At 36.4% G+C, this 20296-nt stretch overlaps 1 protein-coding gene across 1 annotated transcript; it reads right to left on the reverse strand.

The window, feature by feature from the left end:
* Positions 1-8647: 8647 nt before the first annotated feature.
* Positions 8648-19378, reverse strand: LOC123561729 (uncharacterized). Its single transcript, XM_053552965.1, has 7 exons — positions 19336-19378; positions 14581-14660; positions 13693-14103; positions 11050-11079; positions 10271-10414; positions 9461-9494; positions 8648-8892 (listed from the first exon to the last, which is right to left on the reverse strand). The coding sequence occupies exons 2-7, from the start codon at positions 14633-14635 to the stop codon at positions 8817-8819; spliced, it is 750 nt and encodes a 249-aa protein (XP_053408940.1). The 5' UTR covers positions 14636-14660; positions 19336-19378; the 3' UTR covers positions 8648-8816.
* Positions 19379-20296: the final 918 nt, after the last annotated feature.

Consider the following 20296-nt stretch of genomic DNA (forward strand, 5'->3'; position numbering starts at 1 on the left):
CGTAAGCAACACTTGCAGTGTTGTGGTCACTTTTCAATAAATAGCACTTGCAGTACTGTGGTCACTCTTCAGTATGTAAAACTCGCAGTTCTGTGGACATTGTCCAGTACGTAGTACTTGCAGTGTTGTGGTCACTGTACAGACTGAAGCATTTGTAATGTTGTTGATATTGTTCAGTTAGCAGCACCTAGGTGCTGTGGTCACCACTTGCAACGTTATGGGCACAGTGTTGTGGTCACTGTTCAGTAAGTAACATTTGCAGTGGTGTGATCAGTGTTCAGTAAGAAGCACTTGCTGTATTGTGGACACTTGCAGTGTTGCGGTCACTGTTCTATAAGCGGTATTTTCAATGCTGTAGTTGCAGTGTTGTTGTCTACGTTGAGGAGGTAGTTTTTGCGGTATTGTGGTTAAAAATTGGAAAGTGAGTTAATTATACAGCGATAGGTGTTGTTTTTTTTTTGTTTTTGTTTTTATTTTATTTTTTTTTTTTTTGTTTTGGGTTTTTTTGCATCGTTTCAACAAAACACATTTTTAACTCGCCATAACGTACTAAATGTGTCTTAATTTTAAACGGGGAAACACATGCCTTGTTCTTCGTTCATGCTACTTTTTATAAAAAGGAAGACCTTTCACATATCTGGCAACGATATATTGTTGGATCGAAAGTAATAATCCCAATACAGACCCAAACAAAAATATCGGAGAATCGTTTTGTTTGCAACCAGTTAACATGTGAGGTTCAGTGAGTAGTACTCACATTATCTAAAACACAAATGTGCGTAAAGCATTTCATGAAACCTACTCATCACTCAAAGCAGGTGTCTACAGAACACGTCAACAGGATAAACTCGAAAATCTGAATGATTCATACACTCAATGTAGTAACTGCTAGTGAAAAAAAATCATGATATATGCAATGTTTACCTGAAATTATCTGTTCTAGAATATAACAGCTAATATATATCTCTCGGCAAACTCTGATAGATTATGCCAGATCCTGGAACTCTGTCTCTGCTAGTCAGCTTAATTCCAAATCTGAGAAATTCTATTCACTTCATATAAAGCTTTATTGTATTCAACAACGACACGAACCTATAACTCTGCACTAACAGCGTGTGAGCTGAATCAGCCTAAGTTCTGAATATGTGTAGAGCGATCAATATTCGTGTTATGTAATACTTAACATCATACTGTAGATTATATATAGTCAAGCAGGGGATTTCATGGATCGGTGCCTCATTCTCGAAACGTTAGGATATGATGCAGATTATTACTCTATAATTACTCATTTTGGATTCGTGGCATTTGAGTCTGCAATTTTCACTGTTTGCCTTGTGTTCGGTGCTTCCAAGGAATCTACTTTTCAGATTACATTTACAAAATGTACTTCACAACGCGGGTGTTAAGTGCTGTGTGGCGGCCGTAAAAAGTTGCCCCGACTTCATCTCACTGTTGTTATATTTTTTTGTCCTTCGGGATCATTGATTTCAACTCATTTAGATTTGAAGATTGAATACTGCTTAAGCCGATGCTAGGGGGCGTGAGCAGTGTTGCAATTTCCATTACTGCTCATGAACAGACTCAATCAAACCGAGTCTGCAATTTTCACTGTTTGGCTTGTTCTCGGTGCTTCCGAGGGATCTACTTTTCAGAATATATTTACTTCACAACAGTGGGTGTTAAGTGCTGTGTGGCGGCCGTAAAACGTCGCCCCGACTTCATCTCAGTGTTGTTTTATTTTCTGGTCCTTCGGGAACATTGATTTCAACTCATTTAGATTTGAAGATTGAATACTGCTTAAGCCGATGCTAGGGGGCGTGAGCAGTGGTGCAATTTCCATTACTGCTCATGAACAGACTCAATCAAACCGAGTCTGCAATTTTCACTGTTTGGCTTGTTCTCGGTGCTTCCGAGGGATCTACTTTTCAGAATATATTTACTTCACAACAGTGGGTGTTAAGTGTTGTGTAGCGGTCGTAAAACGTCGCCCCGACTTCGTCTCAGTGTTGTTATATTTTCTTCTGGTCCTTCGGGATCATTGATTTCAACTCATTTAGATTTGAAGATTGAATACTGCTTAAGTCGATGCTAGGGGGCGTGAGCAGTGTTGTATTTTCCATTACTGCTCATGAACAGACTCAATCAAACCGAGTCTGCAATTTTCACTGTTTGGCTTGTTCTCGGTGCTTCCGAGGGATCTACTTTTCAGAATATATTTACTTCCCAACAGCGGGTGTTAAGTGTTGTGTAGCGGTCGTAAAACGTCGCCCCGACTTCATCTCAGTGTTGTTATATTTTCTTCTGGTCCTTCGGGATCATTGATTTCAACTCATTTAGATTTGAAGATTGAATACTGCTTAAGCCGGTGCTAGGCGGCATGGGCAGTGTTTCATTTTCCATTTCTGTTGATGAACAGACTCAATCGAACCGAGTCTGCAATTTTCACTGTTTGCCTTGTTCTCGGTGCTTCCGAGGGGTCTACTTTTCAGATTATATTTACTTTCCAACAGCGGGTGTTAAGTGCTGTGTGGCGGCCGTAAAACGTCGCCCCGACTTCATCTCAGTGTTGTTATATTTTCTGGTCCTTCGGAATCATTGATTTCAACTCATTTAGATTTAAAGATTGAATACTGCTTAAGCCGATGCTAGGGGGCGTGGGCAGTGTTGCATTTTCCATTACTGCTCATGGACAGACTCAATAAACCGAGTCTGCAATTTTCACTGTTTGGCTCGTTCTCTGTGCTTCCGAGGGATCTACTTTTCAGATTATATTTACTTTACAACAGCGGGTGTTACGTGCTGTGTGACGGCCGTAACACGTTGCCCCGACTTCATCTCAGTGTTGTTATATTTTCTGGTCCTTCGGGATCATTGATTTCAACTCATTTAGTCTACATTTCAGATTATATTACGTGTGTACTTTTCCTACAATGACATGTCAGTCTAAAACAGTAAATAGTATCTTCATAATATATTGTTTCACCATATTTAATAATGCACGAGTATATATCGAACTGCTTAACTGCCACTATAATTTTCTAGACAGGTAACATAATATATTATCTGAATATTAACAGCTGTCGGCTTGCCCATATTTTAATAACGCCTAGGACGATCGATTTTCACGGGAACCATCTCAACATAATTTGATAATGATATGTTTGAGGTAGGAAGAAAATGTGTGTAACAAAAATAACATATTCTATGCCGTGGGGTATAGATATGGCTTTGTCTGTTCGCCCGACCATCTGTCCGTTAGCAAAAAAAATATGTATTACACATATCGCAAAAAGTAATAATAATAATGAAAACAATAACTTTATTTAAAGAGGATGACATATTTGGCTATAGCCAGTCTAAAATATGGTCCTTTAACATAAGGTCTAAGTCTAATATAAAAGGTGAAGTGAAAACATCATAACAAATGCACCATGAACAAATTAATTCTTAGTGGCATAAACAACAGTATGTAGTACAATGAAGAGATATTAACATAATTATGATACAATTATGATACAATTGGTGAAAGAATAAATGTTATTTGTAATCCGCGCACCAAAACCCTAAAAAAATCTCATGTGTTAGAACAGTACGGGAAAGCATTGGATAACATTTATGGATAATATTGTTATTATGTCACATATGTAATATAACAGATATAGACTAAAGACAAATAACACGTGATATAAAAATGCCAACATTGCAAGGCTATTACACATTTTGATAAGTCATGAAGGAAGATAAAATGAATTAGAAAGAAAATAGAACTAACTAGAAACGAAGAGAATAACACGAAAGCAACGCCACTAAGTAAAGTAAGTAAACAAATATATAAAAAAAAGATGTAAAGGGAATAATTATTATGAATGTATATAAGATGATTTTTCGTGAAACTTACAATGTCTGAGAACACATGAGTTCGAAGAATGAATAGTAATATGAATGGTAGTAGGCAACAGCTCTCTAAGTGTGCAACTGATGAAATATACATTGTAGGTGATGAAGTGAAATCAGTCAGCTTTATTCGATATCTAGGTGCACACCTGGATGAGAACTTGAATCTAAAAGAGCATGTAAAACGAAAGTGTAGAACAGCAATGCTCAGCTGCTACAGAATAAGATGTATCCGGAAATATCTTACCGAAGAGGCTGCCGAAACTCTTGTGCTGTCATTGGTGATATCCAATTTAGATTATTACAATGTCATTCTGTATGGTATTGCTCAAAGCGAGGTAAACAAAATGCAACGAATTCAGGGCATGTGTGCAAAACTTGTCCTAAATCGAAGAAAATATGACAGTTCCAAACAAGCGCTCTATGATCTTCACTGGTTACCCATCAAAGCCAGAATCGCATTCAAAATGCTCACCTACATGTATAATTGTTCAGTTGGAAATTCTCCGGAATATCTTTCAGAATTTCTCTCAAAACAAACACAGACAAGGAATTTGCGTTCTTCAAATTCCGTTACTGGGTGTTTCGTTGTTCCTTTCAACAAGAAGTGCAAAACGTTTAGCGACAGAAGTTTTGGTACTGTTGGACCTAAACTCTGGAATGAATTGCCTCTCGAAATAAGGAACTCAGACACATTAGATGTGTTCAAAAATAAGTTGAAAACTCGTTATTTTTGAAATTACTTTGCACTATTTTAGAGGCTGCGACTGCGATTTTTTTCACATATTGTGGTAACATGTCACAAATACAAAAATACCGTTGTTTGTAATAACTTATGGACATGTCAAAATAACTCACTTTTACTTACGTATTAACAAAACAGCTATCTTACTGTATCTTAATATTCTATTTTTTTATTAATTTTATCCGATGCCTGATCTTTTGTTTAAAACTTACTAAATAGTTTCTTCACAATGATATTTATGCTCATTTATTTCACACATCTTTAGAATGTCTTAATTTTAGACGTAATTTTTTATGTGTTTGTAAAACGCCATTGAACATGTTTTACGTAAAAAAAATCAGTTTATACACCTATAAATTGTGGATGGGGGTGGTCAGAGAAATGAAATGAACAAATCGGGAAATAAGGAAACTAACGAATGTCATAAAAAATGTATAGGAATGTTAGAACTTGATACTCAGCCAGTTTGAACGTTCGTCATCAAACGACGTAGTAATTTAAGTATATGGGACATTTCTACGATTATGGAAAGACCATGAACGCATGACCGAGCAGCAGTTGGGGATTAATTCTAAAGGTCTATTCATACCATATGACAGTTACGATTATTGACAAAGCTGTAAAACCTATCTAAACAAGTGAATGAAGTATTGCCATGCAATACAAATCCCCTACTGGAAGGCACCTAATTTTCTCTACTGCAGTATAACATAATGAACTGATATCTGTGAATGATGTATAAACAATATTGTACTTTATATACAATATGTTATAACAACACACTTTAAAATGTGCATAATTATATAAAAACCCACAGTTGTTTTCATATTGAATTGTTTTGGCTGATTATAAAAATGTTATCATATAAGTTATTTATAGTAACAACAAAGCGAAATTAATCTTAAAAAAAATCTATATAATATAAGTCCACAAGAAACTCTTTACCAGGTAGAGATAGGTCAAAATACACCTAAACATTGGATGTAACATGCATGTTGTACCACAGAAAAGTGGTCTCGATTTTTCTCTACCGCCAGTAATAAAAACGTTACAATAAAATCTATTTATAGTAAAACAAAGGGACGTAATTCAAACAACAAGGGTGCCTCATGGTGGTGAACATTTGGTCCAAGTTACATCAAAATCCATCCATGCATGAAGAAGAAATGCTCCGTACAAAGTCATTCTTGTGTCTGACCTGTGGTCTCTAAGTGTGACCTTGACATTAGACTTTGGGCCTAGGTTTTGAGCATGACATGTTGTCTCATCTAGGGGAATATTTGTGCCAACTGATATTTAAATCCTGTTTTGCATGACAAAATTATAGACCGGACAGAAAAAAATCCTCTTGACCTTTGATCTCAAAGTGTGGCATTGACCTTTAATCTAGGGTACTGGGTGTTGCGCATGACACGTCATCTCATCATTGGAAACATTTATGCCAAGTAATATTGTAATCCCTTGATGGATGACAAAGTTCTGGATCGGACAGGAAAAAAATCTTATTGACATTTGACCTCCAATTGTGACCTTGACCTTTGAGCTAAGGATCTGGGCTTTGCGCATGACATGTTGTCTCATCATGGGGAACATTTGTGCCAAGTAATGTTAAAATCCCTTCATGGATGGCAGAGCTATGGATGGGACAGGAAAAAAACCTCTAGATCTGTTGACCTTTGACCCCCAACTGTGACCTTGACCTTTGAGCTAGGGGTCCGGGATTTGCACATGATATGTCGTCTCATCATGGAGAACATTTGTGCCAGTTGATATTAAAATCCCTTAATGAATGTCAGAGTTGTTGACCGGACACGAAACAGACCCTGTTCATGCTATGTTAACATTTGACTGCTAAGTGTGACCTTGACCTTTGAGCTAGGGGTCTGAAAGTTGCGCACGACACATTGTCTTATTATGAGGTACATTTGTGCCAAGTAGTATTAAAATCCCTTTATGGATGAGAGAGTTATGGACCGGACAGGAAAAAAGCCTTGTTGACCTTTGACCTCCAATTGTGACCTTGACCTTTAAGCTAGGCGTCCAGGTTTTGCGCATGACACGTCGTCTCATCATGGGGAACATTTTTGCCAAGTAAGATTAAAATCCCTTCATGGATGGGAGAGTTATGGACCTTTGACCTCTAATTTAGACTTTGACCTTTGAGCTAGGGGTCCGGGATTTGCGCACGACACGTCATCTCATCATGGGTAACATTTGTGTCAAGTAATACTAAAACCCCTTCAAGGATGGGAGAGTTATGGACCGGACAGGAAAAAAGCCCTGTTGACATTTGACCTCCAATTGTGACCTTGACCTTTGAGCTAGGGGTCCGGGTTTTACGCATGACACGTCGCCTCATCATGGGGAACATTTGTGCCAAGTGATATTAAAATCCCTTCATGGATAACAGAGTTATGGACCGGACACGAAATTGCGGACGGACGGACGGGACGGACGGACGGAATGACGGAAAAGCGCATTCCTATAGTCCCCGAAACTGGTTTTCAACCAGTAGGGGACTAATAACTCACTCAGAGACTATCAAATGTTGTTCCGGTGTACAAGACATTACTGCAATGGTTACAGGTGGGAGAATAGAATTTTTTACTTCTTCCTGTCCTGTTGGTAAAATAACAAGTTACGTTCTGACCTCCATGGTTGTAGGACTAAATTAGACGGTGACACAGCGCAATAACTAAACCGCGGTAGGGCCTGCGGCAGATAAATTATCGTTCTTTAATCCAATTTCTCACTGTATGTCGACTAATAGGCCACAGTTACCGTCCACGTGACATAGATTCAGCCGTCACACATCTATCACGCAAATGGCGTTTACGTATGTAATTGTCCTGCCATACTGAGGTTACACGCGGTCTACCCGAACGAGACATATCGACAAGCGTTTTCTTGTCTGACACGTTGAACGTGACGCACTATTGTCGAACGAGAGACGATAAAAGGTCTAGCGACTCGTTCTTGCGTTCGCCCACATTCGAGCATGGCCAAAACTATTTCGTGCAGTTTTTCTGGACGCAGATTAGAAGTTTATCTGGGTCGGTGGCTTTGTTTTGGTTACATTCTAGCAACATTCTAGCAACAGCTTCTCTAAACAAACTTAAGAGACAGAGAAGCATGAAGGCATGTGCCATGTGTCGTTTTCTGAGGAGAAAATGCTACTAAAACGCTTGTCGTTAAGTGTCTCACCGACACAATGTAGGCCACATAGCGACTTTACTAGATTTTGATGGAGAGGGATTGGGGTAGGGGAGACTTTATGTGCCCCATCGGACAATTTAAAGGACGGGCACTTGATTAGAACCACCGACCGTCTGTAAGCCATCTGGATGGAAGAATTATACATCCCAAGCGAGGTTTCATGAGAATATGATATGTCGAATAGTTATTTCTGGGAGAAAACCAAAAGATTTATCAGCATTTGTTGTTGCATATACGGTTATTATATTTTTTCAAAAAAATCCAGGCCTGTATACTTCACGTTCTCCACTGTTTCTTAAGGATTAGCTCTTGCACTTAAAGGAAATCTATTTATTTTAGTGATATTGAGTACTTAAAATTTCTTGTGTTACAAATAAAAAAAAATGTAAATATGGTTTCCTATTTGAATAATGTATCTACGTAATTTTGGAGAGCAGAACAATACAGTATTTTAATTGCTTTAGCAGTATCCTTTACAAACAAAGGAACCGGAGACTGCATTGTATCAGAAAGACGTCGTGAATCAGAAAGACGTCGTGAATAAGATAAGATGTCGTGCGCATGAGAAAACATGACGGGCGCTTGAGATAAGATGTTGTGCGCTCGAGATAAGACGTCGTGCGCATGAGATAAGATTTCATACGCACAAGAAAAATTGTCATGCTCACGAGATAAGATGTTGTACCCACAAGACAAGATGTCGTGCACTCGAGACAAAATGCCGTGCACATGAAATGATTAAGATGTCGTGTGCCGGAGTAAAGTGTTGTTCGCTCAAGATAAGATCAGATGTCGTGTGCACGAGATAATCTAATCGTTAAAACGATACACTCTGAATACTCTTTAAAAGCACAAGCACTGTGCTTTCATTTTGGCACCTGCTATGTGCGAACGGTTCATCAAATCAGTCTTCATACACATGTTCTAGTGCATGCCTCTTAAAGGGTGTTCAGTTATAAGTTCATGGTGATACAGCATCAGTTTCTTGAATGGAGCAGCCTTGCCGGTCGCCTTTGGCATACGTTACTGAAGGTGGTCTGAAACAATGTGAATATACCTTTAAAACAATACTGTTTACTTCTTAAATTGGTCAAAATATACAAACGCATATTATGTGTAATCCTTAAAGAGTACGACTTTTCCATGGTACCCAAAATTTGCTGATATCACTTAATGGACCTGTCTGTAAATACTGTGTCAACTATTTAAATGTTCTAACGTGAACTCATACAAGTAGTAATTTTATTTTCATGTTGTTGGTTTAAAAGTCGCATCGACATAATTCAGGTCATTTAGTGCTTTTCGACCTTCTGATGGCGGATGAAGACCCCAGGTGCTCCTTCGGGCATTATTTCGTCACGATTGGATACCTAGGTTGAACCACCGACCTTTGGTAAGCCAGCTGGAAAACTTCATCATATTAAGAATTCTAAATCCTAAGCGAGGATTTTAACTTATATCAGGGAGGGGAAAGTGACTTGATGTCAGTGACTTTAAGAAATCGGCCACGGAGACACATAATTTTAAGGAAATGTCCAACTTAAATTTGATATTTATATTTGTCAGTAACACCTTGCTTTTTTATTATCTGAACTTGTTACTTACAGTAATTCTTGTCTTGCGCGGTGAGGGATTTTATCTGAAAGAACACACATTATATTTATCAATGGGAAAAACATACGAACTCTTAATATGAAAAGAATAAGAGAAATGTATACTTGTATCATGTAAAATAGTAATTAATAAGGATTTCAAATGATTAGCGGATCCATTCGACATTCAAGTCCCCATTGATACATTTTAAAATATAAACGAATAAACACCTGATGACGTCAAATGCAGTGTTATATTTACATGTATATATATTTCATTCAAATGAGAATCTACATGTTGTTATTCTTTCAGGGGTAACATTCAATGATGATTCTAAATAACGGACAGCCATTTTGACATATGCTAGTAATGGGTGTCGCATATTTTATTACTTCTCATAATCAAGCTCAGTCTGGCTAGGTCAGCTGTCGTTTTGAGTATCCAAAAGGTTTTCTCACAGATTTTTATAACTGTGACAATAGCAGGCCGCTTGGCCCGATAGAATGTTGCATATTTCATACCCTGTAATAAACGGGCTCATACCGGGTCTGCCTGTTTACGTTCTGCACTTCCAAAGGATCTTCTCGTAGATTTTATCATTTGTAAGGTAGAGCAATTTTCCAGTAAAATCGTAAATGACACCAAACGTGTTCAGTTCAAATAACAATCGTCCATTTTGAACCATGGCGGAACACAGCGGACGCCCTGCAGAAAACTTTATATCTGGCACGGTTCAGGAAAATCTACTGACCTTTCGCATGGCACTTACACGGCTAAGTCATATGAAAGGAAGGAAGGAAAGAATATAAAATAGTTTTTTACCAACTGATCCTCCTGCTCTTGCTTTTCTCATCTCCATTGTCATATAACTTGCATATACTATTGTCACGATATTTGTCACTCCTAAAAGAACACTTACAATCACTAATGCGGTTTTGCTGTCACATTCTGAGCTTTCCGATGTGTCTGAAATATACAGCTAACCTATGCTTTTAATATCAAATGTGGCAAGTTGAATTTTTGGTAGAAGTTTTAAAATTTCTTACCTTAGGTTTTACAAAAAAAGTGAGGCTTCTTTCCCTATGCTTTTTATGTAATTTAACGTTTTATATGTACAATGATTAACAAATGTTTGATGTGATGTATGTTCAGCATTGTTTGAAGGGGAATAGTTAAACGTTTTAGAATTCGAGATTTTAGTTTGACTTATAGCAACAGGCGTTTACTCTAAGCAATGCGTATAAAGTCATGTCTTTTTTGACAACTGATTAAAACTCTGGTACTTTCAATGAAAACTTTATGACGTTTGGACATATTTGGTTCCGGAAAGAAATTTACTGATCAAAGAGCAGTGAGAATAAAATATTGTACATGCAATGCAGATCAGCGGAATTACATTTTAAATGGCAAAATGTTTTGTTGTGTGATTTCGCAATCAGACAACTGTTTGTTGCATTCGTCTTGAATGATAGGAATATTTACTGTATTTAGCATTTTACTTAATGCTAGTGTTTCTGGGTCTTCTAAAATCAATATAACTTAAACATCATTAATGTAAAAAATGACAACATTATGTACAAAGGTAAAACAAAATTACCAACCCAATTGCGTTTTGTCATGGTCATCGTCACCTGCAAATGAAAGGAGAAGTTATCAGAAGTGAAACGTTTTTCAACATTTTCAATTTGATTTTGACACATATTAGCAATTACATCTTCTACTGTTGGTGTCGAAGCATGTATGTCATACAAACATATTTTGTCAGTTATACGTCTTTTTTTGTTCCAGTTGTTTATCTTATAGAGCACAGGCCGGAGCGCTAAAATTAAAATAAACTATTTGTTGATTTTAGTATATGAGGAAAAAGTAAATGTCTCAGGTGATGGAAAGGACTTAAAGATATATGTCCGACCATAATTTTTGTCTAGGCAGTTATATACTTTGTTATCATGGTTCTCTCTATTAGATAAATACATGTAAATAAAACAATAAAATTGCATAAAGCATATTCATCTTCAAAATTTCACATTACGCAATAACATTAATAGTTTAGTTAATGCACCAAAAGCAAAACGTCTCAATTCTTTTTGTTGCTGCAGAAGCGATGATATTATAGTTTATTATTATGTTGTGGGGGAAACAAATTGATTTATGTCTAATTTTAATAATTTCCCAAGTTCTATGAGGAACCGGTGTGATGAGTTGAACCCTGTTGTCAATCTTAATGAACTACCTTTTTCTGTCACTAAAGACCCAGTACAATACAGAATTAACCATAGAATACTTGGAACAAATTATATGCTATAAAACATGGGAATTAAAACTAATGATTCATGTAGTTTTTGTAATGCACATAGAGAAACCTTAAATCATTTGTTTTTAGATTGTCATGAAAACATAACTTTCTGGAATAATGTAAAAGAATGGCTAACAGACAAATGTCCGGCTGAATTTTTGGTCTGGTCAAACATAGATATTATATTGGGAAATGTAACATTTAGTAAAACTATTACAAATATTATTTTGGCTGCAAAATTAACCATTTATAAATGCAAAATGAAGAATTTAATTTCAAACAATGAGTTGTTTAAACACCAAGTCAAACTTTTACTTAAGACAGAAATGTATAATGCCAAAACAGACAACAGACTGAATAAATTGAATGAAATATGGGGTAATTATTCCATCCTGCTTGACAATGAAGATTAAGTGTTTATTTTAGGTTAGAACACCACCACCCCCAACCCCACCCCCCCACACCCCACACACACCCAACATTGCACTGCCATTTTCATAATGTAGAATGCTTTTTCTGATCTTGTATCTTTTTATTTTTCCCTTTTTTTTGTTTCCAAACTGAGATATTTGGGGCAGTAGTTATTATTGTGGACAAGTTATAAGCTTTGTTTCCCTTGTAAAAAAGTATTAACAAGGTCTCAAGAATTGTTCCACTTATAAAGGAATGTTTTCAAGTGATTGTGGGCAAGTTATAAGATTTGCCTCCCTTGTAAAAGGTACTAACAAGGTCTCAAGAATTGTCTCCCTTATAAAGCACTATTCGGTTTCCTTTGTAGTCTTGTTTCTTGCTTTTTCGACTTTTCGGCGTCAAACAAGGCTATAAATCCATTTTAAGATCTAATTGTAAGATTACTTTTAATAGTACTAGGGAAAGAGTGCCACATTCTTTAATACATTGGCGATGTTTCGTCACTTTGACATTTATAGCAATTTGATTTTATCAAAATGGATTCATACGTCACCTTGTATGTACTTTACTAATGTTTTAGCTATAACTTAGGGTTAGATCAATATTGTTAGGGAGGTATATGTGGTGTGGCTGTGATTATATTTGTGTGTATACATGTGTGTGCATACATGTGTTAACAAAAAAACACAACCACCATTTACCTTTGCTACATATGCATGTTTCAAAGATGATCTAATGTTTATATAATTACTGCTTCTGTGCCATTCTTTAATTATGAATTGTGAAGTTAAAAATAAACGGGGTTACCTCTAACGGGCCACAATTTTAAAAAAAAAACATACAGTTTTGTGTATTCAGTTTCAGAATCAAACTATATTTAAGAAATTTCAAGTGAAGTTTGTCCATAATATCAGCGTTTTCAATCCCCATACTTCCAAAGTAATGAAATAAAAGGCGCGATCATGGTATAACTAGGTGTGGTTGCATATCAATAGACAAACGAAACTTTCTAGACTTTTCAATAACAGAAAACATGGCTGTATGGGCTTGATCAGTGAAATAGATTTTAGTCTTACCAAATTTCCTATTAAAAGAAAAATAACACCCAAGTAAGGAAAATGGTCGACAATATCTAAAACGTTTTCTGCGAACCGAAAGACCGGAAGGTTACATAGACCTCTCTTCATTCAAAAACATTACTACTTTAGTTTTCGCAGCGCTTCTTTAAGGCCACATAAATTACAATATTCTGACATAGAAATCAAAGCTGTCTGAAGATCAGTTTCACGTGCAGCTAAGATGATTGTATCTTCAGCATATAATAAAAAAAGTTTCAGGAGGATATCTATATCATTATCACGTTTGGTTTCAGACAAAAGCTGCAGACCTTCATATTTAAGGGACAGTAAGTTTATATTTATACAGTGGTTAAATAATATCCTTACTCCAAACGTTTGAAACGTTCATGAAATGACCGTTTCTTGTGAGTGCAAACAAAACTACACTACTGCATCGTGAGTCGAACAAACAAACTTACCTACAATTGAAAGGCTGGCGTTTCTTTGAACAGAGGCAACGCTACCAGTAATGTTACTTTTATAGGTCAGCTCACATCTGTAGTCTCTGGCGTCACTATACGTCAGCTTCTCTATATTCATATCTAATGTTAAATAAGTGTTAATTGGAGTACCTTTATCAAATACACCACCAGCAACAAAGCCCTTGTCATTTACAATGTCTTTATCTAAAACTGGAACTTCTTTTAAACCTGCTTCAATTTCAGCAAGGGTTTCCCATGTGTAGTTTGATCCTGGGTCTGTTTCTCGCCGTATTTGAATGTTGTATATCACAGCTGCATCTATTTCTGTAACATCGCATGTCATGCTCAGAGTTCCTGTAGTTCCTAAGTTTACTCGCGATGCTGACAGAGTAAAAGATAAGCTTGCAACTGAAAAATTAGAAGTTTTACATACGTTATAACAAATATCAAGATAATTTCAGTGATGTATAAGAAAGGCTTGACTTTGTTTTGGTATTGGGTTATTTATTATTGATACTTTAAACAGACACAACGCAACTGTCATAATTTACTTCATTTATTATTACTCTGTTTTCGTATAAATGATTATACGATAACGCCAATATTGAGGATAAGTTTTATGATCTTTGCTATTCACAGTGTTTACGCAACTCAATAAAACTAGCGTAATTTGTTTTGTGTTACAGATAATTCATTCAAAGCAATTCTAAATACTAAGACAAAATATTTTCCAGACAAGAAAACGTTTAGAATTGTTTTATTATAGGTTTCTTACTTGAGATAGCAAAATTAGGCTCGAGAAAACTTGGTCACAAATCTGTCACAAAGCTGTGTCTCCTTAAATTAAAATGTGTAATAGTTAAATAAAAAAGAAATGATAATTACCAAATTTCGTTCCAGTAATCAACCATATGACGACAAGCATAAAAGCTAAATCCATTATTTCTCTGTTTCGCTTTCGGTTCCTGTAAGTATGCGCGATTATTTAATGAACAATCATGGAGGGTTATTGAATGTACAGTAAAACACGTTTTTCATCTGAAACGTCCCAAATCCGTTAGGCCCGTACAAACGACATCCAGGTCTTAGTTTTTGCATCATGTAAACATTGATGGATTATTCCTCATTTGATTGACTTTCGACACCTTATGTTAGTTTTTAGACTAACGAATTAAAAAAAAAACGAGAAAAAAACGAGAGAATAAGTTTTTAAGAAGCACGTGGATCTTTATTGTAAATTCATATGTATTCAGGTATTTTGTCAGTATTCAGGTTTATTGTCAGTGTTCAGGTATATTGTCAGTAGAAATGATCTACTATGTATACTCAATATTGACATTTATTGACATGGATTTTGACAGATGTTCCAAAGGATAGTCTCCAACCAGAATTGGACTTTATATTGCCAGACAATACTTCTTTCACGTGTAAAGCATCTTTTTAAACGGTAAACATTATGGTGACTGATTTGTGTCAATTCGTTATTTCATTTTGTCGTGACGACATGCCGACAAACGTCGACACGCCGAGCGTCTCCCCCGGCGAATGTCGCCCAACCTAACGTCGTCTTCCGCCGTCCGGAATGACATGATGGTGTTTATTAAATAAGGGATAAAAACTAAGATTTAGTAGTTAACACATGAAACATGATAACATTTTCTGTTTGTAATGAAGTGATACCAGAGAAAATTGCTCACTCTTACCCAAATCCCTTCATCCGCATCCCAAATCCAAAACCTTCAATCAATCATTGCGTCAGTGACACATTAAGATTACAAGCTTTTCATAAAATATAGAAAGATAGAGGTAATTATGCGTGCGTGCGCGCATCTTCCCGTCCGTCTGTCCAACCGTTTAATTTTTGTCTAGATTATAACTTTGTCATACGTTGCTTGCGTCGGTGTGGTGAATTCTTGTGAGCAAACATCATGTCCCTTTCTGAAAGGCCAGTGTTACACCTGGTTGAGGGGGTTGGGCAAGGGTCATGTCAATTCTTATCCGAACAGTTATTTTAACAATAATTCTTGTAAAGAAATTCTTTTTTATTTCCTTAATTATGCAGGTAGTGCCATGCAAAGCCTGAACCCTAATATCAGGAGGGGAAACATTCGCAGGGCGACGTTTGGCATGACGACGTTTTGCGGGGCGACATATGGTGAGGCGACGTTCGGCGAGACGACATTCGGCGGAGCGACGTTGATCGGGGCGATATTCGGTGGAGTGACGTTTGTCGGGGTTCCAAAGCGACGTGCGGAGGTGGAGGGGCGCCTTAAAGACGTTTGTCGCGCAGCTGAGACAAAACGAAATAACGAAATGGCACAAATCAGCCACCATATTAACATGATCAAATGGTCTTCACATACAAACATATCTTCTCAGGATGCTAAACTTAACCTCTGCGTGTACAGATAGTATCATTCCAGGCACTAGAAATTTCTGAAATGCTCTTGAATGGTGTGTATAATAATTAAAAAATATATATACATATATATGCCGACCTAATATCGATGCATTTATACTCTTTATATTATCTCTGTACTTAAGATCGTATCACGGAAAAGGATTGTTTAAATGGTATACTTCATTGAAGTTGATGATCAATTAACAGTATCTTAACTATGTGCAGTGTATAATGTTATATCTCTACATATTTAACATTATTGTGCCGTGCTTCCTGTTTTGTTAAGTTATTATACATTCAGGCCTTCCCTTATAACAGTCCATTAAATTGAAGTATGCTATACATGCTTGTGTTCGGTAGTCCATTATCATATATGCTGTAAACATTAATTAATAAATGGGTAATATCATAACGATTTCTATTGTGTACACGTTATGAAAATATGCGTAGCTTTGATTCATTTTATACTTGCATTTGTGCAATCTGTTCACTTTGATAATGTAGTACTTGCTATTAATTGTGTGTATTATATGTTCTCATCTTACAGTGGAATAAAAAAATCTGTCTTCCGTCCGCCCTTCCGTCCGTCCGTCCCAACGTCCGCCCGTCCGTCCGTCCGAGCCCACATTTCCATACTTAGGTGTCTATGATTTGATGTTATTCATTTAGTAAGGCTGTATGTCTGTTCTATCTAACTGCCTCGTAGCCTATTGGTAGAACGCCCGCTTCGAGTGCGGGAGGACATGGGTTCGATCGTGAAAGACGTGAAAAAAAAGTTACTAGTAGCTTCCTCACTTGGCAGATTGTACTAGGACTAGTCAGCCAGGTGTCAGTATAATGTGACAGGGTAGGGTAACATGTAACATGTTACGTGTTAGACTACCGTCACTTATTATATTATTTTAATACGTTTATGTTTTACTTCTGTGATACCCCAGTCACACATACGGCGTGGATAGCTTCGTCTAGGCACGGATAGAAACGTAGTATTTCGTGTCGATCCGTAACGGAGCCGTACGGACTGGTACGGATTGATACGGATTACTTCTTTAAGGTACAGCTCAGGAAAGGATCGGTACGGATTACTGCGTTTCTATCCGTGGCTAGACGTATGTGTGACTGAGGTATAACAGCTGAAGAACTTCAGGCAGATTGTTTATGTTTAACAATACGTTATTGCCCCTGGCTCCGAACATAGGTAGCCGTCAGATAAAAATATTTTATTTTAGAAGGCTTAGTGTTTATTTGTTTGCAGTATTCATAAAAATAACCATGCAGCCAGGAAGCCAGGCTAGTCATATGTCTGTGGCGTGCTCTTCTAGTTGCCAAAAGCTTTATCTAATGGATTCTCTCTATGTGCAGGGGGCGGGGTCCTCTGTCAATCTGATATAATATGTTTGGTAGGATTGGACAGTATCAGCCCAAATTTGTGCATTCTAAGTATGCCCGATCGACTGGAGTTATGGCAATTAAAACGTTCGTTTATTTCTCTTCTAAATTATATAGATTTGTCATATCAGCTTTGCAAAATATGAGGATACATTTTCTCCATAATACAGGCTTCTACAACTTTATAGCTGCGTATTTGTAAAACCTCAATTTCACGATTAAAGAGTTCAGTTTCCAATTTGGTAAGCTTTTAAAACTAATTTTGAAAGGTAGAAATGGGCATACCCTCCCATGTTCAAAATAGTGTAGTGTATATCATTTAATGGGACCACGTATCTTATTTCCTGGGTTGCCGGTTGAAAGAAAGAATTATAAATGGAGATTTTATTTCTCAGGCGGGAAGCTAGTTACTATATACATGTATTTAGTTTCAAGTTTCCGATTCGGAAAGTAAGGAAACCCCAAAATGTCCCCTAGTGACGTAAATATAACTGTATTTAGGTCTTCTGTCAATTCCTCTGTCCGTATGTCCAGAAGCTCCTAAAGGTCATTATCGTTCTATATTTTTAAATCCCATAACTTACATTGATTTATAACTTAGTACAAATTGAGATAACGTACAGAGGGCAAATCTTTATATCTGATACTTGACCTGCAATTGACAGATGACAATAAGAGGAAGTACATTACGAGAGAACAAGAGAGTATCGAATTGTCTTCCATTTTATAACCTCAAAAGAAAAAAAGAAACTAGATTTAAAAGCGTGCACATTGACTATAAACAAGAGGTTTCACAGGAGACAGCTTGATCGACAATTTCAATGCTGGGTAGTGAAATTGGGCACATCTGTGGAAGCTGGAACTGTCACTGGACTGTTCAAGGACTTCGATGCATGTCGGAAGATATTGGATAATAGTTTAAGTCTGTGTCAAATGGATTTAGTAAAAACACAGATAAACGTTAAGTTTATAAAACATAAAATAAGTATAAAAGGGACATTATTCAATGAAAATTTCTGCAAGAGTAACGCATCATGTGGAATATCATGTGGCTAATAATGTGGGATAATATTTAGAGTTTAAATCAAATCTATTCAGTAATAACTGAGATAGATGAAAGTGCTTCACAACTTGAAGCTGAAATTATATAATAAAAAGCGGTCATAACTCATAACAGATTTGAAGAGGAGGAGGATGTGGAAAAAAACATTTTAAGTTGGAATAAAATTCATTTCGTAACAACAGAGACATGTTCAAAAGACATCAATTTGAAAATAAAATTCTAAGTAAAACATAATTCATGAAACATTTGCACCAGAGTTATGGACTTCGTGTTATACGATGAGGACGATGGTGTGGAACAAATGTTTCAAGTTCGAATCAATATTATTCCTGGTAAAAGTGCATCAAAATTAAGTTAATTTTTTTTGTCTTTTCTTTTTTTATTCTTTAAATAAAAGCTTAAGTCTTATTCAATGTTACCTGTTTCAGGGTCGCAGACGTTTCAAACATAAATGATTTTTTCTCAATTCAAAATTCAATGAACTATTTGTAAGGTTGATACGATTACTGCATTAACATCATCAACTGCGATCTACATGAATGCTTAACAATAAAATTTAATGTTTTCAATTAAGTACAAAGAAATATTAAGTTGAAATTGTTAATTTTATTACAGCAGATTTTAACACACATTAGGTTTCAGATGAGGCCTAGTGATTTAACAAAATTGTTAAAACTGTTCTCAATTTACATTTTGTTCTGTCTTTTTAAACTCACAAAGTTTAATCCTTACCAGGTATGTTAAACTACCGGAAACATATTTCAGACTTGAAATAACAAAATCTTACCTTACCAATAACCATTTGACTGTGTAATTCCGATGAAGTTGTCCATGCATGAGTTTTCTATTGTTTAAACGTGATTTAGTCTAATTCATATGATATTTCCTCACATTATGTTTTGTCTTATGACAGAATGTGATTTATTTTCTATATCATACATTCCGGTTATTGTCTGTCAAAAGTTTGAATATGTCTCCTCCAATCTGACTAAAGTACTGATCTTCTAAACGAAGGTCTGAGAACGATCCATTCACATTCGTCTTCTGTATATTTTGGATTTCCAGTATTGCTATTTTTATTTTCGCAAATCTATTTTTATTTAAACCAATCAGACGACTTGTTCGGATGTCAAAGAGTAAGAAAAATGTGCAGTCAATCCAGGGCTCGAACCCGGGACCCCTTGCTTACAGAGCAAATGGCCTACCGACTGAGCTAACCAGCTATCTGACACATAACGGCGTAAGAATTGTAAATATAAAAAATCAAGACTTACTATAGATTTGCAAAATGTTGTAAGTTAATCTCCGATTGGCTAGTGAAAGGGTCGTCAGAACGAGGCTATCAATAGCTCGTTCTCAGATCCTAAGCGTAGCGAAATAGGAGATGTACTTTAGTCAGACTGATGTCTCCACGTACTGAATTATGGAAGCATTGAAGGGCCATTTCTGGGCATGTCTTTGCACGTATTCCATAAGCGGTACATTTTTTGCAAGAAGGCTATTGCGTACGGAAGCCTGTTAGGAACATTTTTTATGCATTACCTTTTATGTTTGATGTATTATGCGCTACGTATCATTTATTACCTCTTTGATTAAACACGTAAGGTAGAGGTGAAGCGGGAAACATGAACTGAATCCTTTAGGGATATGTGGAATGTATAAAGTTTTCTTTCAGAAAGCTCGACCGAATTGCTCTGTTTACTTAAATCTACATTCCGCAAAGTCTAAAGTATTTTGTTACCAAAGTA

The sequence above is a fragment of the Mercenaria mercenaria genome, chromosome 10, assembly GCF_021730395.1.
Source record: "Mercenaria mercenaria strain notata chromosome 10, MADL_Memer_1, whole genome shotgun sequence".
In the NCBI taxonomy this organism is placed as follows: Eukaryota; Metazoa; Mollusca; class Bivalvia; order Venerida; family Veneridae; genus Mercenaria; species Mercenaria mercenaria.

What these genes read in the sequence shown, in the direction of transcription:
- LOC123561729 (XM_053552965.1), bottom strand. Translation starts at nt 14,635, where the DNA reads ATGGATTTAGCTTTTATGCTTGTCGTCATATGGTTGATTACTGGAACG. An exon ending in AAGAGCAGGAGGATCAGTTG is followed by an intron (nt 9,495 to 10,270) that starts GTAAAAAACTAT and finishes GTGTTCTTTCAG; the next exon opens with ATAAAATCCCTCACCGCGCA. An exon ending in CGCGCAAGACAAGAATTACT is followed by an intron (nt 8,893 to 9,460) that starts GTAAGTAACAAG and finishes ACATTGTTTCAG; the next exon opens with ACCACCTTCAGTAACGTATG.